We start from the raw sequence: 17,220 nt of genomic DNA on the forward strand, positions 1-17,220 counted from the left end.
TATATAATCCTCACAATTCACAGAAGATTTAAGTTGGCCTTTAAGGTGTATACAGAATTGTAAGTCAAAAAGTTTTTTACCATTATTTGAGTTAGGCCACCAATTTGGCTTTAAGCTTGCCTGAAAGAAATGGAAGCATTTAAAATTACTCAGTGGACATACTTTAAAATCTGTGTCTTAAGAGAAGTTCATCCATTCCTGATACTTGAACTAGAAGAAAAGTCTTTCATGACTCTTCAAAGGGAAGACGTTTTACAGGATAATGAATAGCATCCTTGAAAATATCTTCACAGAATGTGGAGCAGTGGGTTTCATGGAACTTTTTTATGTAGTACCTACCAATATACGTACACCAGTGGCAGCCTATAAAATTCAACTTGAATTAGCAGTAATTTGGGATTTTATAAGCCAGGTGATTCAGTTAAATAAAAGGTATTTATTTTATTTAATACCTTTTATTTATTTTATTTAATACCTTAGAAATAAAAGGTATTTCCAACAAGAATATTGGACAAGGACTTTTTAGGCAAAGTCTGGGGGCCACAGATCATGTACTAGGTAATTAAATATATAAATTTTGAGGTATTCTCTTTGATTCTTACTTTACTACAGATTATTAAACCCTGTGTACAGTAGATATAATGACTAGTTATAAAAGTATTATTATATGCTAGGGTTTATTCCATAATAAATACTTAAGGATGCTTATTTTCAGTTTATTGAAGTTAAAAGATGCTATAACTCACATGCTAGGAATAACTTTATAGACTCAGATCTCCAGGACAGCTTACCTTTTAGTAATTGATGCCTTTAAGTTTACCTGATTGTATTTTTCATCCTACAGTCCTTACAAGATGGTTGATGAGTAAGTCATCCCATGGCTAGTGGAAACATACAAAATGAAATGAAATGATCCATGTAGATAGTATCCCTGATAATCTAATTTCATGTTGCTGTGTTCAGTGCAGTAGAACCAACAGTCAGCTATATCTCCCAGAAATTGAAGTCAATGAACAGTATTTAAATATAAACTAAAAAAAATTCTTGATTCCTACATAAGAGGAACAAAGGTAAAAGTAGATCCAGCGAACTGGTATGGTCAGATTAACTGTTGTGTGAAAGACTAATAAAGTATATTTTATTGACTATTATGAGGTGTAGAAATTAGGCTTAAAAAAGAGACATATCAGAATTTATATACATATATATTGCCATTCCCAGTAGTCAGGCTATAGCCTGTATATTTGTTCTAATAATTCTTTAATTGTTCAACAGATTTTTAGAATTTTTCTATGAGAGCTCCTTTTTAGATCCATTTGATAATGCCACGTTACCTTAGAAGCCTGAAGTATATAACTAGTTTGAGGTAACATGAATGATGTATAAACATTTAATTTCTTTAACTCAATTTTTTTAACTTTTTATTTTGTATTAGGGTATAGCAGATTAACAAACAATGTTGTGATAGTTTCAAGTGAACAGCAAAGGGACTCAGCCATATATTTAATTCAGTTTTAAGATTGATTATTTTAAGTATCTTAATGACTTAAAACCAAATTCTGGGAATATAGATACTTATTTTATGAGCTATTTTTAAAGAATTTAATAATTACCTCATTTTTATTTAATTGAGCACCCTTAGAAATATGCAATTTAAAATTTTCTAATGTGGACAGTCTGAAAGATTTAAATGTATATTCTTTATTTTAGGACATGGACTTTGTACGCTTTATCATCAACTGCTTTAAGGTTTATTACCCTAAATACCTCTGTAAGTAACTTTCTTGTTTATAAAAATATAGTGAAACCATAGACAATGACAATTGTGAGCTTTATGTTATTATAGCCTTTAAAACCTGAGACATTACATTTGGGTGAAGAGCTTTAAATGTGTTAATAGAAGTTTAAATGCATATCCTAGTAGGTACAGGAGAAATTTTTCATAAATAATCACTGTTCTTTATAGTTGTAAGAGTATGTTATAATCTGTGTATTTATCATCCTGTAACACACACATACACACACATATAGAGACATAAAAACATATATATTTCTAAGATTGTACCATTTTTACTAATGTTTTCAACTGAGAAATTAATTTTAAGTATTATTTGGAGCTTCTTACATGCAAGACACAGATGAGCAGTATTGATAAGTATATTGTGTGATAAGCAACTCAAACATAAAATGGGCTGTTTCTATCAATTTGATATTTTTAAATTGTTACTAAGAAAACATTTGACTAGTTGGCATTTAGATTTTGTTTTTTAATTGTGAGTCTTTGTTAATTACCTAAATGAAGCACTCCTACGTGTTATGTATTCATGTTTGATTGATTAGATTTATATGATGGTTTCTCCCTGGAGAATCAAAATGCCATCCCCATAGATAGCCAAAAACTTGTAACCCGTGGGGGATTAAAGTAAAGAGACAGGAGAGATGCAACAGGGATATCAGAAAATGGAAACTGAGGTCTGGTTGGACACACCCCTGGCAAATTCCACAGTTGGGGTCTTTTGGGACTTGTAACTCAGGTGACACTAAAGCATGGAATCCCTAAGTCATTGTATTTTTTTTTTTTTGGTGGGTTTTTTAAATTAAATTGTTTATTTTAATTGGAGGCTGATAACGTTACAATATTTTGATGGTTTTTGTTAGCATGCTTTCACGTTAGTGTTAATGTGAAGTGAAGTGTTAATGTGAAGTGAAGAGCATATCAAGGATCAGTGCCACTCATAGCCCTGTGCTCTCATGTCTTCAGAGAGAGTATTCATGAAGATTTTTAGGCAAAAGGAATGTTTGGTTTGGGGAAGCTGTAGGATCTGCTGTTCCTTCTGAATTCTTGCTTGATTTGGCATGTATCCTGATTCATTAATACTTGCTGAGTGGTGCCAGTCATTGGTCAGTAGGGAAACACTACCCCATATTATTAGTTTTTCTTTTTTTTATGTACAAAATGAAAGAAAAATCTCCACTTGTTTATTGAAATATCCAAAGCAGTTTGTGAAGAGCCATTTTGAAGAGCACAGATATTATTACTCTTTATAAAATACATCTAAGATTCTTTTGAGGAAACTGTTAATAAATTCATGGTCTATATGAAGATGAATTGAACACAATCATTCCAAATAACTATATAATGTATATATTCTAGTTTCATAATGCTTGCAGACATTGAATTTTATAGAATCTTAGATTATGCTTTAAAATTTGTCATGAAATGTAACTATTATTTCTTAAACTATTGAATCCAGATCTTTTGAGGCATATCTCAGATGAAGACTGAGGTATTAAGCACCAGGGTACCTCTTTCCATGTACCTTCTTCCCTACATGTACTTTACTTGTCCTACATTAATTATTCTAGGAGGTTCCCTATTCAGAGAAGAATGAAATTGTCTTTTGATTGATCTGAAATAGAATGAATTTTATATCAAAAGTCCCCTTTGTGAGTTCTGATTCTTTGTCACAATTGTTAATAGAGCTGTTTAATATCTTCATCTAAGTATACAACTAATATTTCTGTGTACTTTGGAATTACTGGCTTCCTAGGGCTGATAATATTAAGAAAAGTTGAAACAAGTTTTGTTTCTTAAAACATGACTTACTAAAAATGAGGAGGACAACTGTCAAGAGTGGGTTTAACAATATAATCTCTATAAAATTATAATTGAAACCATAAATTAGACATTGAAATCATTTTAAAGCTCAGTGAACTTTAGCACTAATACCACATGCCACATCCATAGTCTCCACTTACCCACTTAACTATTTTTTGTACTTTTCTGCAAAAAACAAAAGCTATAAATGAATAAAGGAACAGGGTATTTGCCAGCGGGCAGTGATAGTGCATTTTTCATTACACATAAGCCGTCCTCCTAGGCGAACCCCTCACCATTGTGAGAAGTTAGTTTACTTCTAGCACTACTCACACTTCACGGGATTAAAACTGAGTCATATATCTCAGCTTTTAGTTCCACTTACATCACTAGTTTTTTCTTGGTCAGGTATAAGTGATACTACAATTGCAGGGCTGAGTTACAGTCAATGATTTTTTTTTTCCCCATCTTTCAGCAAAAATAGTGATCTTCGATATGCCTTGGATAATGAATGGTGAGTATATTACTTATACTTTCCTAATACAAAATATCTGATTCCTTTTTTTTCTTCCCAGTTTAGTGATATTTCTATACTTGTTTTTTAAAAAATGTTTGTATTGTGCTTGGTGTGTACTTTTAACAGGCTGGAGCTGGAATAGTCAAAGGCTGCTCCTAGGCAAACTGGGCTAACATTGTGTTCCCAGGCTCTGGGGACACCCTTTGCTAAGTCGCTTCAGTCGTGTCCGACTCTGTGCGACCCCATAGACGGCAGCCCACCAGGCTCCCCCGCCCCTGGGATTCTCCAGGCAAGAACACTGGAGTGGGTTGCCATTTCCTTCTCCAATGCAGGAAAGTGAAAAGTGAAAGTGAAGTCGCTCAGTCGTGTCCGACTCCTAGCGATCCCATGGACTGCAGCCCACCTGGCTCCTCCGTCCATGGGATTTTCCAGGCAAGAGTACTGGAGTGGGGTGCCATTGCCTTCTCCAGGGGACACCCAGGGGTCATGCCTAAAAACAGTTTTTAAATACTGAACCATTCAGGTAAAACTGTAGCCAGAAGCCTCAGTTTGTCACCTTCAGATGAGCTATATCACAGAATGCAGGCCTTGGCTAGGTTTTCTCCTGGGCTTCAAGAATTGAGCAAGAAATCCAACCAGTCCATTCTGAAGGAGATCAGCCCTGGGATTTCTTTGGAAGGAATGATGCTAAAGCTGAAACTCCAGTACTTTGGCCACCTCATGCGAAGAGTTGACTCATTGGAAAAGACTCTGATGCTGGGAGGAATTGGGGGCAGGAGGAGAAGGGGACAGCAGAGGATGAGATGGCTGGATGGCATCACTGACTCGATGGACATGAGTCTGAGTGAACTCCGGGAGTTGGTGATGGACAGGGAGGCCTGGCGTGCTGCGATTCATGGGGTCGCAAAGAGTCAGACACGACTGAGCGACTGAACTGAACTGAATACTTACCCAAATCTCTATTGTCACATGATCCTTATAACAGTCATGATATGTTCTTTGACAAAACAAAGTTAAACCACTGAAAAAGATTCTTTACCAGCTTCAGTTTGGTTATAAATTTAATGTTATTTTTAGAATGTGCATTTTCATTTGTGTTTGCCAAAGTCAGTTGTTACATAGAAAGCAGTACAGAAAAGCAATGAAATCAAAATGTGGTTCTTTGAAAAGTTCAACAAAATTAACAAAACTTTAGTTAAACTGATGAATGAAAAACAAAACCACTCAAATTATTAAAGCCAGGAATAAAAGAAGAGACATCACTGTAGACCTTAGAGAAATTTAAAGGATTGTAAGGGAATATTGTGAATAATTGCATGCCAAGAAATTAGGTAACCTTGATGAAATGGACAAATTCCTAGAAAGACACAAACTATGAAAATGGACTTAAGATTCTGAATAATTATAACAAAAGAACTTGAATTATTAATTTAAAAGATCATAAAAAATAGCCAAGACCCAAAATGGCTTCCCTAGTTGTTGTTCTTCAGCCACTAAGTCATGTCCAACTCTTTGTGACCCTATAGACTGCAGCCTGCCAGCCTTCCCTGTCCTTTGACTATCTCCCAGAGTTTGCTCAAACTCATGTCCATTGAGTTGATGCCATCCAACCATCTCATCCTCTGTCACCCCTTTCTCCTGCCCTCAGTCTTTCCCACCATCAAGGTCTTTTCCAGTGAGTTGACTTTTCCCATCAGATGGCCAAAATATTGGAGCTTCAGTTTCAGCATCAGTCCTTCCAGTGAATATTCAGGGTTGATCTCCCTGCTGTCCAAGGGACTCTCAAGAGTCTTCTCCTGCATCACAATTCAGAAGCATCAATTCTTCAGCGCTCAGCCTTCTTTACAGTCCAGCTCTCACATCCATACATGACTACTGGAAAAACCATATCTCTGACTCTATGGACCTCTGTTGGCAAAGTGATGTCTCTCCTTTTCAATATGCTGAATAGGTTTCTGATAGCTTTCTTTCCAAGGAGCAAGTGTCTTTTAATTTCATGGCTGCAGTCACCATCCACAGTGATTTTGGAGCCCAAGAAAATAAAATCTGTCACTGCTTCCACTTTATCTCTTTCTATTTGCCATGAAGTGATGGGACAGATTCCATGGTCTTAGCTTTTTAAATGTTCAGTGTTTTTATTTGTGTACTTAGAAAACAAGTCTTTTATTTGGCAGAGTATTTAATTTTAAATTAGTCAAATATAACCATTTGAATGTTGAGTTTTAAGCCAGCTTTTTCACTCTCTTCTTTCACCCTCATCAAGAGGCTCTTTAGTTCCTCTTTGCTTTCTGCCATAAAGGTGGTATCATCTGTATATCTGAGGTTGTTGCTATTTCTCCCAGTAATCTTGATTCCAACTTGTGATTCATCCAGCCCAGCATTTCACATGATATACTCTGCATATAAGTTAAATAAGTAGGGTGACAATATACATTCTTGTTATACTCCTTTCCCAATTTGAAGCAGTCTGTTGTTTTCATGTCTGGTTCTAACTATTACTTCTTAACCCGCTTACAGGTTTCTCAGAAGGCAGGTGAGGTGATCTGATATTATCATCTCTTTAAGAATTTACCACAATTTGATTTGATCCACACAATTGTGTGACTATGCTAAAGCATAGTCAGTGAAGCAGAAGTAGATGTTTTCCTGGAATTTTCTTGCTTTGTCTATGATCAGTGGATGTTGGCAATTTGATCTCTGGTTCCCTTGCCATTTCTAAACCCAGCTTGTGCATCTGGAAGTTCTAGGTTCACGTACTGCTGAATCCTAGCTTGAAGGGTTTTGAGCATAACCTTACTAGCATATGAAATGAGCACAGTTGTATGGTAGTTTGAACATTCTTTGGTGTTGCCTTTCTTTGGGATTGGAATGAAAACTGACCTTTTCCAGTCCTGTGGCCACCAGTGAGTTTGCCCAATTTTGACATATTGAGTGCAGCACTTTAACAGCATCATCTTTTACTATTTTAGATAGCTAAGCTGTAATTCCATCACCACCACTAGCTTTATTCTTAGTAGTGCTTCCTGAGACCCACTTGACTTCACACTGTGGGAATGTCTGAGTCTAGATGAGTGACCACACTATCATGGTTATCTTGGTCTTTAACACCTTTTTTGCACAGTTCTTCTGTGTATTCTTGCCACATCTTCTTAATCTCTTCTGCTTCTGTCAGGTCCTTACTGTTTCTGTCCTTTATCGTATCCATCCTTGCATGAAATGTTCCCTTAATATCCCCAGTTTTATTGAAGAAATCTCTAGTCTTTCCCAGTTGATTGTTTTCTTCTGTTTCTTTGTATTGTCTATTTAAGAAGGCCTTCTTATTTCTCCTTGCCATTCTCTGGAATTCTGCATTCAGTTGAGTATATCTTTCCCTTTCTCCCTTGCCTTCTTCATCTCTTCTTTCCTCAGCTATTTGTAAAGCTTCCTCATATGATCACTTGGCCTTCTTGCATTTCTTTTTCTTTGGGATGGTTTTGGTCACTGCCTTCTGTACAATGTTACTAACCTCCATCCATAGTTCTTCAGGCACTCGCTACCAGATCTAATCCCTTAAATCTGTTCATTACCTCCACTGCATAATCATAAGGAATTTGACTTAGGTCATACCTGAATGGCCTAGTGGTTTTCCCTGCTGCTCCTGCTGCTAAGTCACTTCAGTCGTGCCCGACTCTGTGCGACCCCCCCACCAGGCTCCCCCATCCCTGGGATTCTCCAGGCAAGAACACTGGAGTGGGTTGCCATTTCCTTCTCCAATGCAGGAAAGTGAAAAGTGAAAGTGAAGTCACTCAGTTGTGTTCAACTCTTCGCTACCCCATGGACTGCAGCCTACCAGGCTCCTCCGTCCATGGGATTTTACAGGCAAGATTACTGGAATGGGGTGCCATCGCCTTCTCCAACTTTCCTCAAATTGAAGTCTGAATTTTGCAATAAGGAGCTCATAATCTGAGCCACAGGCAGTTCCAGGTCTTGTTTCAGTTGACTATATAGAGCTTCTCCTCCTTGGCTGAAAAGAATATATATCAGTGTGATTTCAGTATTGACCATTTGGTGATGTCCTTGTGTAGAATTGTCTCTTGGGTTGTTAGAACAAGGTATTTGCTTCACTAGTAAATTCTACTAGACCTATATAGAAGAATCAATACCAACTCTTCCAGAAAATATAAAACATGTCCCAACTCATTTTATGAGGCAATTATATCCCTAATATCACACATCACAGGAAAAGAAAACTAGAGACTAATATTCCTTATGAATATAAATGAACCAACCCTCAAGAAAATATTAACAAACTGAATCTAGCAAGCATGTGAAAGGTATTGTATGCTATGATCAAGTGGGATTTATTTCAGGAATGCAAAGTTGGTTCAACATATGAAAATAAACCAGGTATTCAGCATATTAATAAAGGGAAAAAAACACATGATAATTTTAATAGACACAAGAAACATTTGAGAAAATCCACTACAGTCTCCTGATAACAGTACCCAAGAACTAGGAATAGAAGGCAGAAAGAGTTGGAATGTCTGAAAAGTTAGTGGGGATCACAGTAGTTCACACAAGACTACTCTTACTTCTCATACCAACTGTAATGTAAAGGGGTTTCCAAAACCACCCTTAGGTTTACTACGGTCACTCACAGAAGTCACTGAAAGGTGTTATACTCAGCTATGATTTATTACTGAGAAAGGATTCAGATTAAAATCAGCCAAGGAAGAAAAACATACAGCAGAATCCAGGAAAGTACCAAATGTGAAGTGCATTACTTTCCCTCCATCAGTACATGACAGTGCTCGTAGAGTATTGCCAACCAGGAAAGCTCACCCAAACACTGACGTTCAAAGTTTTTATTGGAGCTCCATTGCTTAGGCCTGACCAGTTTATCACATGGTTCATCTCACTCTCGGGTCTCTCCAGAGGTCTACAGATACTGTGTGACCCAAAGCCCCCAAACTAAATCATATTGTTCCAGTGTGACTCAAGGCATATATGCAAACAAAGACACTCCAACAGACATGAAGATTACTTCTGAAAGCTGAGGATAAAGGCCAGACCTTTCTTTGGGTAAAGTTAATTCTTCACAGAAGAGAATTTCCTAACCCTGATAAAGGACATCTGTGCAAAACTTCATCTTTGAAAACCCCCAGTTAGCATCATGCTTAGTAAAAGAATGAATAGATCAGGCTCCCTTAGATCAGGAGCCAGATAAAGTTGTCAGCTCTTACCACTTAGATTGTCAGGGCACTTAGGCAAGAAAAAGAAAAACCATCCAGATTGGAAAAGAAGTCATACTATTCATATTTGCAGCTGATATCTATATGGAAATTTTTAAGAAATACAAACCATATATACACAGAAGCCTGTTAGAACCAGTAAACAAGTTCAGCAAGGTGACCTGATGCAAAGTTAAAACATGAAATCAATTGTGTTTCTATGCATTAGCAATGAATAACCCAAAATGATATTATATAATCATTCCAGTTGTAATAGCATCACAAAGAATAAAATACTTAGAAATAAAAATAATAAAAAGTTGAAGACTCATACACTGAAAACTATAAAACACCACTGAAGGGAATTCAAGATCTAGGTAAATATTCATGTCTTGTTCATAGATTAAAAGACCTATTAATTACTAATATGGCAGTGCTTCAAAGTTGATTTACAGATTGAGTGCAGTTTCTGTCAAAATCCCAACTGCTGCCCCCACTTTTTTTTTTTTTTTTAACAGATTCAGACAAGTTTGTCCTTAAATTCATATGGAGATGCAAGAGACCCAGAGTAATAAAAATAGTCTTTAGTAAGAACAGTGAAATTGAGGAACTCACACCTCTTGATTTTATTAATTTTTAAACTATTTTTAACTGATGATTTTTTTAAATAATTTTATTTTTAAATTTTTGGCTATGCTGGGTCTTCACTGCTGTCTGGGCTTTTCTCTAGTTGCGGAGAATGCGGGATACCCTTCAGTTGCAGTGCATGAGCCTCTCACTGTGGTGACCCCTCTTGTTGTGGAACACTGGCTCTAGATAAGTGGCCTTCAGTAATCATGGTGCACAGGCTCAGTAGTTTCAGCTCGCAGACTCGAGAGCACTGGCTCAGTTGCTGCGGTACACGGGCCCAGTTGCTCCGTGGCATATGGAATCCTCCCAGGCCAGAAATTGAACCTGTGTCCCCTTCATTGGCAGGTGGATTCTTATCCACTGCACCACCAGGAAAGTCCATCTCTTGATTTTAAAATACATTATAAAGCATTAAGACATTGTGGTGTGAACATCATAAGAGAAATAAAGATCAGTAAAATAGAATTGAGAGTCCAGAAATAAATCCTAACATTTATGATTGATTTCTTAACAATGGTGCCAAGACAATTAAGTGGAGAAAGATTAGCCTTCTAAACAAATGATACTGGGACAACTGAATATCAGCATTCAAAAGAATGAAGTTGGACCTCTACCTTCCATCATCTAACAAAATGAACTCTAAATGGATCAGAGTTAAAACTATAAACCTGTTAGAAAAACCATAGAGGTAAATCAATGTGACCTTGGAGTACACAGTGGTTTCTTAGGTATGACCCCAAAAAAGCACAAGCAACAAAGGAATAGATATATTGTACTTTGTTAATATTGAAAACTTTTGTACCTTAAAGGACACCACCAAGAAGGTAAAAAGACAATTCTCAGAATGGAAGAAAATATTTACAAGTCAGACATGAGAAAAGAGACTTGTGAGTAGAATATATAAATAACTTTTATAATGTAACAATAAAATGACAAGTGGCCCAGGTGAAAAGGACAAAAGATTTTAATAGATTATTTTGCCAAAGAAAATATGCAGATGGGTGATAAACCCATAAAAGCTGCTCAACATCGTTAGAGAAATGCAAATTAAGACCAAATGAGATACTACTTCACACGTACTAGGATGGCTGTAATCAAAAAGACAGAATAAAGTAACAAGTGTCCATAATGATGTGGAGAATTTTGAACCCTCATACATTGTGGGTGAGAATGTTAAATAGCACAGCCACTGGAAAAACAGTTGGCCATTCCTCAAAAAATTAAATACAGGGTTATCATGTGACCTAGCAATTTCACTCCTAGGTATATGTCCCAGAGAATTGAAAACGTGCGTCTACACAAAGAGTTCTACACAAAGGTTCATAGTAGCATTATTCATAATAGTGAAAAGTGGAAATAATCCAAAGTTCATCAGTTGATGAATGGATAAACAAATGTTCAGTTCAGTGGCTCAGTCGTGTCTTACTCTTTGCAACCCCATGGACTGCAGCACGCCAGGCTTCCCTGTCCATCACCAACTCCTGGAGCTTGCTCACATTCATGTCCATTGAGTCGGTGATGCCATCCAACCATCTCATCCTCTATCATTGCCTTCTCCTCCCACCTTCAGTCTTTCCCAGCTTCAGGGCCTTTTCCAGTGAGTCAGTTCTTTGCATCAGGTGGCCAAAATACTTGAGTTTCAGCTTCAGCATCAGTTCTTCCAATGAATATTCAGGACTGATTTCCTTCAGGATGGACTGGTTGGATCTCCTTGCAGTCCAAGGGACTCTCAAGAGTCTTCTCCAACACCACAGTTCAAAAGCATCAATTCTTCGGCATTCAGCTTTCCTTATAGTCCAATTCTCACATCCATACTTGACTACTGGAAAAACCACAGCTTTGACTAGAAATCTTTGTCGGCAAGTAATGTTTCTCTGCTTTTTAATATGCTGTCTAGGTTGGTTACACCTTTTCTTCCAAGGACCAAGCAGCTTTTACTTTCATGGCTGCAGTCACCATCTGCAGTGATTTTGGAGCCCAAGAAAATAAAGTCTCTCACTGTTTCCATTGTTTTCCCAGCTATTTGCCATGGAGTGATAGGACCAGATGCCATGATCTTTGTTTTTTAATATTGAGTTTTAAGCCAACTTTTTCACTCTCCTCTTTCACTTTCATCAAGAGGCTCTTTAGTTCTTCTTCACTTTCTGCCATAAGGGTGGTGTCATCTGTGTATCTGAGGTTATTGATAATAACAAATGCTAATAAACAGCAAATAAACAGATGTTATATAACCATAAAATGAAAAATTATTCAGCCATAAAAAGGAATTAAATATGATACATGCTCCATTACAGATGATCCTTAAAAACATGCTGAGTGAACAAAGCTAGTAGGAAATAAAAATTCATATTTATAAAAACACAGTTATAAAAATGGGCAAATCCATATAGACAGAAACTAGATTAATGGTTGTCAGGGAGAAAGGAAGATGAGAGATTGCCCATGGGTGGTGATTTCTTTTGGGGTGATGAAAATGTTCCAAAATTAGATAGTGGTGATGAGTTCCACAACTCTGTGAATATACTAAAGAAAAATCATTGATGAGTATACATTTAAAAAGTGAATTTTATGGTATGTAAATTTTATCTCAATAAAAGCTGTTATAAAAAGTCAGCTTTAGCACTTCAGTTACTTTCAAGTACTAGCTTCAAACATGCCAACTCAGACTTTTTTTAATTGAAATTAATGAAAATGTAAATGTTATGTAGAAAATTTTAAACATAATTAGCCAAAGTAACAATGCAGTTTTTTGAACTACTTTTTAATGTTCATTATCATGCTGTTTTATTTCCTGACTTTTTCATTGATGCTTTTGCAAATGTAATTCAGGATTTCTCTTTTAATTCCATTAAAATGTGCTTAGGAACTCATGATGGAAAGAAGGTTAAAAAGTTTATCAAAATGGCATGATAGAACAAAATTGTAGTTACTAAATGGTTGTGTTTGATAATTTTATTCTTGGAGATTCTATAATATTGTAACTCTTAAGATGCAGGGCTTAGGAGAAAGGCACAGAAGTTTAAGATTAGGGTGGAAAGTCTAGGGTGGAAAGTCTGGGTCTGGCTCACACACATAAGAGAAGGGCTTTTTCTTTCTCTTCCTGACTTCCCATTTTAGAAGATTTTTCAGATTGGGGATTTATCAGAGAAGCATAAGGCAAATGACTCTTCCCATATTATTGTACAAGTAGTGAATCACAATGCAGTTGTTTTTTTTTTTTTCTTTTGAACTGTGGTTTTGGAGAAGACTCTTTTTTTTAATTTTTTTATTTTTAAACTTTACATAATTGTATTAGTTTTGCCAAATATCAAAATGAATCCGCCACAGGTATACGTGTGTTCCCCATCCTGAACCCTCCTCCCTCCTCCCTCCCCATACCATCCCTCTGGGTCGTCCCAGTGCACTAGCCCCAAGTTTGATTCATTGTCTGGAAATCTTAGAAGTTGGGATCATTGATGGATTTGTTCAGAGGCCAAAACCATAAGTTTGTTAATGAACATCAAGATAATTTAATGCTCCAGAATCTTCCTGGAACATTTGAAACCCATAAGGCACAGTTAAAGTATAAATGCTTACAGGGATTCAGTTCAGTTCAGTTGCTCAGTCGTGTCCGACTTTGCGGCCCCATGGACTGCAGCACTCCAGGCTTGCCTGTCCATCACCAACTCCTGGAGCTTGCTCAAACTCATGTCCATCGAGTCAGTGATTCCATCCAACCATCTCATCCTCTGTCGTCCCCTTCTCCTCCCACTTTCAGTCTTTCCCAGCATCAGGGTCTTTTCCAATGAGTCAGTTCTTCGCATCAGGTGGCCAAAGTATTGGAGTTTCAGCTTCAGCATCAGTCCTTCCAAAGAATATTCAGGACTGATTTCCTTTAGGATGGAATGGTTGGATCTCCTTGCAGTCCAAGGGACTCTCAAGAGCCTTCTCCAACACCACAGTTCAAAACATCAATTCTTCGGCATTCAGCTTGCTTTACAGTCCAACTCTCACATCCATACATGACCACTGGAAAAACCACAGCTTTGACTAGAGACCTTTGTTGGCAAGTAATGTCTCTGCTTTTTAATATGCTGACTAAGTTGGTCATCACTTTTCTTCCAAGGAGCAAGCATCTTTTAATTTCATGACTGCAGTCACCATCTGCAGTGATTTTGGAGCTCAAAAAAATAGTCTCTCACTGTTTGCATTGTTTCCCCATCTATCTGCCATAAAGTGATGGGACCAGATGTCATGATCTTAGTTTTTGGAATGTTGAATTTTAAGCCAACTTTTCACTCTCCTCTTTAACTTTCATCAGGAGACTCTTTAGTTCTTCTTCACTTTCTGCCGTAAGAGGTTAGAGAATGTGAATATAACTATCATGCCATTGAAAAATACATATTAACAGATTTTAGCCCAAATTAATCTCAGAGGACCTACATTAGCACATACGGTAAGTAAATCGAGAAAGAGAATGAAAGGAATTTAATACAGTGATTGTCTTTTTCTTCAGCCGCTTTCAAACTTGTGAAAACCTGGCTTGGTCCAGAAGCAGTGAGTTTGTTGAAGTTTACGAGTAAAAATGACATCCAAGACTATGTCAGTGTAGAATACCTGCCTCCTCACATGGGTGGAACTGTAAGTACAGTACCTAAAACCTGTTTTTAAAATAAGACTGGCTCATGACACATACATGAGGCTGTATTCTTTCCTCAACAGAAACAGAAAAGCAATATCTAAACATCCTAAGAAAAATTATAGATAGTCTAAAATAGCAACCAGAGTTATAGACATTTTTTAATTAAAAATTTTGAGTTGTTAAATTATTTTTGAATAGGTCAAGTTTTTAAACTGATTTTAAACTGAAAGATAACTCAGTAAAGTATTCAGAAACAAGTATTCAGTAAAAAGTCTTTGTACTGATGTGGCTACCATCCTGTTCTCCTCTCTAGTTTAATTTCTTTTTTTTTTATTTCCAGGGATCTGTGTTACCTATATAAAAAAACTGTACTAAATATGTAATATATAAACAACTATAGTATTCATATATATATAATTCTTTTTCCCTCCCAATGTGGTTTTAACCAAGTAGTGTATTTATACACTATTGTGTGTGCTGCTTTTTGCGTCATAAAATCTCTTAGAAATCATTCAAAATCATTATGTGATAAGCTATCTTATTCTTGTTCATGGCTGCATAGTATTCTACTGTCTAGAGCTGACCCATAAATTGTATAATGGATGACACTAAATCACTTAATTGCCTTTTGTTGTCTCTTTAGTTTGATTTCAGTTATTTACTGTTGAACAGTTTTTAATTTAAAGTTAATATATACTATAATATTTTTTGGAAATGATCTTGCTACTTACAAATAAGAGACCAGAAGTAAGTAGCTATGTGTTACATTTTTAGTACTCCATGGCAATGAAACATAATTGGATAATGACTTTTTTTTAATAAACTGTGAAACCTATGGATTTTGTATGCTTTAGGTTAATTTGATTGATAATACTTCAGTTATTTGACTTTTGCAATCTGCTTTGTACTGGCAAAATTACGTTCAACTAGAATCAGAGGAGTAGCAAAATGAAAAGTTATTGTGTATCCTTTTCTATGTTTTCTTTCATTAGAAAAAAACCTTGAATTGGTCATTTTGGGGGGAAGTTATCAACCTTTTGTTTGTACAATACATATGGAACCTATGAAAGACTGGATAAAATATCTGAACCAAAAGTGGCTCTCCGTGAGAGTGGTATATTATACAGAAAGTTCTCAGCAGCTTTTGGCAACCAGCTAAGGATGATTTTAAGAAAAGAAAGGAAGAATAGTATGAGGTCCCTAGATAATACTTATGAACTGAGACTCAAATTTATTTTAAAAGATATAAAATATATTATATCCTTATGTCTGAGACTGTTTCCGGACTATCACAACTGGACATAGTCCTACAGAGAACTCCACAACACTTCAACTCACTGCAAAGGAAATTGGGTGGGATGAGGGTAACAAAAATAGAAATTTTTTCATATAGAGACATGCACAATTATTTCTTCAGCCAAACTGAACTTGGGACGACCCAGAGGGATGGTATGGGGAGGGAGGAGGGTTCAGGATGGGGAACACATGTATACCTGTGGCGGATTCATTTTGATATTTGGCAAAACTAATACAATTATGTAAAGTTTAAAAATAAAATAAAATTAAAAAATAAATAAACAAACTGGTTATGAGTATCTTGATTCCTAGACATCTGAAAAACCAAATGAAAAGTCTCTTGTTACTGAATGATGGTCATTAAAGATGGTTTCAAAGATGTTTCTTTTTCTTCCCCTAAATATTGATTTCTGTATTTTTTTTAACTTTTATTGTCAGTTTCAGGTGTACATCAAAATGAATGAATCAGTTGTACATATATCCACCCTGTTTCAGATTCTTTTCCCATATAGGTTATTGCAGAGTGTTGAGTTCCCTGTTCTATATAGTAGGTTGTTGTTATTAGGTTGGTGCAAAAGTAATTGCAGTTTTGCATTTTTGAACTTTGCCATTTTTTTTAAATAGTTGACTTATAGTATTTCGGGTGCACAGCAAGGTGATTCAGTTATACAAATACACATATATTATTTTTGAAATTATTTTCTATCATAGGTTATTAGAAGATATTGACTATAGTTCCATATGCTATACAGTAAAACTTTGTTGCTTATTGCATATCTATTTTTTAATTAGAAATCTAGCATTCTAGTCATGCTAAGTCAAACAGGTGGAATCAAAATGTCATAATTTTTTTAATATAAATTTATGTCTTTTAATTAAAAGATTCGTTTTGATGTTTGGCAAAACTAATACAGTGTTTCAGGTTTAAAAATAAAATAAAATATAAAAAAAATAAAATAAAAAATAAAAAATAGTCAATGGAAGTTTAAGAGCAAAAAAATAAATAAACAGAATGGAAAAAAAAATTTATGTCTTTTAATTGGAGGCTAATTGCTTTACAATATTGTATTGGTTTTGCCATACATTGACATGAATCCGCCACGGGTGTACATGTGTTCCACATCCTGAACCCCCCTCCCACCTCTCTCCCCATCCCATCCCTCTGGGTCATCCCAGTGCACCAGCCCCAAGCATCCTGTATCATGCATCAAACCTGGACTGGTGATTGATTTCACATATGATAATATACATGTTTCAATGCCATTCTCCCAAATGATCCCACCCTTGCCCTCTCCCACAGAGTCCATCTGTGTCTCTTTTGCTGTCTCGCATACAGGGTTATCGTTAC

The 17,220-nt window shown here is 36.1% G+C and overlaps 1 protein-coding gene across 3 annotated transcripts in view; it reads left to right on the forward strand.

Annotated features, from left to right (window-relative positions):
- The window catches only part of MOSPD2 (motile sperm domain containing 2), an 86,627-nt gene that overhangs the window by 25,767 nt on the left and 43,640 nt on the right, over window positions 1-17,220 (forward strand). For all 3 annotated transcript variants that reach the window (XM_006067104.4, XM_006067105.4, XM_044937309.2), the window contains exons 6-8: window positions 1,711-1,771; window positions 4,074-4,112; window positions 14,451-14,575. In XM_006067104.4, coding sequence (XP_006067166.3) covers window positions 1,711-1,771; window positions 4,074-4,112; window positions 14,451-14,575 — 225 coding nt within the window. The remainder of the gene's footprint in view (window positions 1-1,710; window positions 1,772-4,073; window positions 4,113-14,450; window positions 14,576-17,220) is intronic.

Source organism: Bubalus bubalis, chromosome X, assembly GCF_019923935.1.
Source record: "Bubalus bubalis isolate 160015118507 breed Murrah chromosome X, NDDB_SH_1, whole genome shotgun sequence".
Lineage (NCBI taxonomy): Eukaryota > Metazoa > Chordata > Mammalia > Artiodactyla > Bovidae > Bubalus > Bubalus bubalis.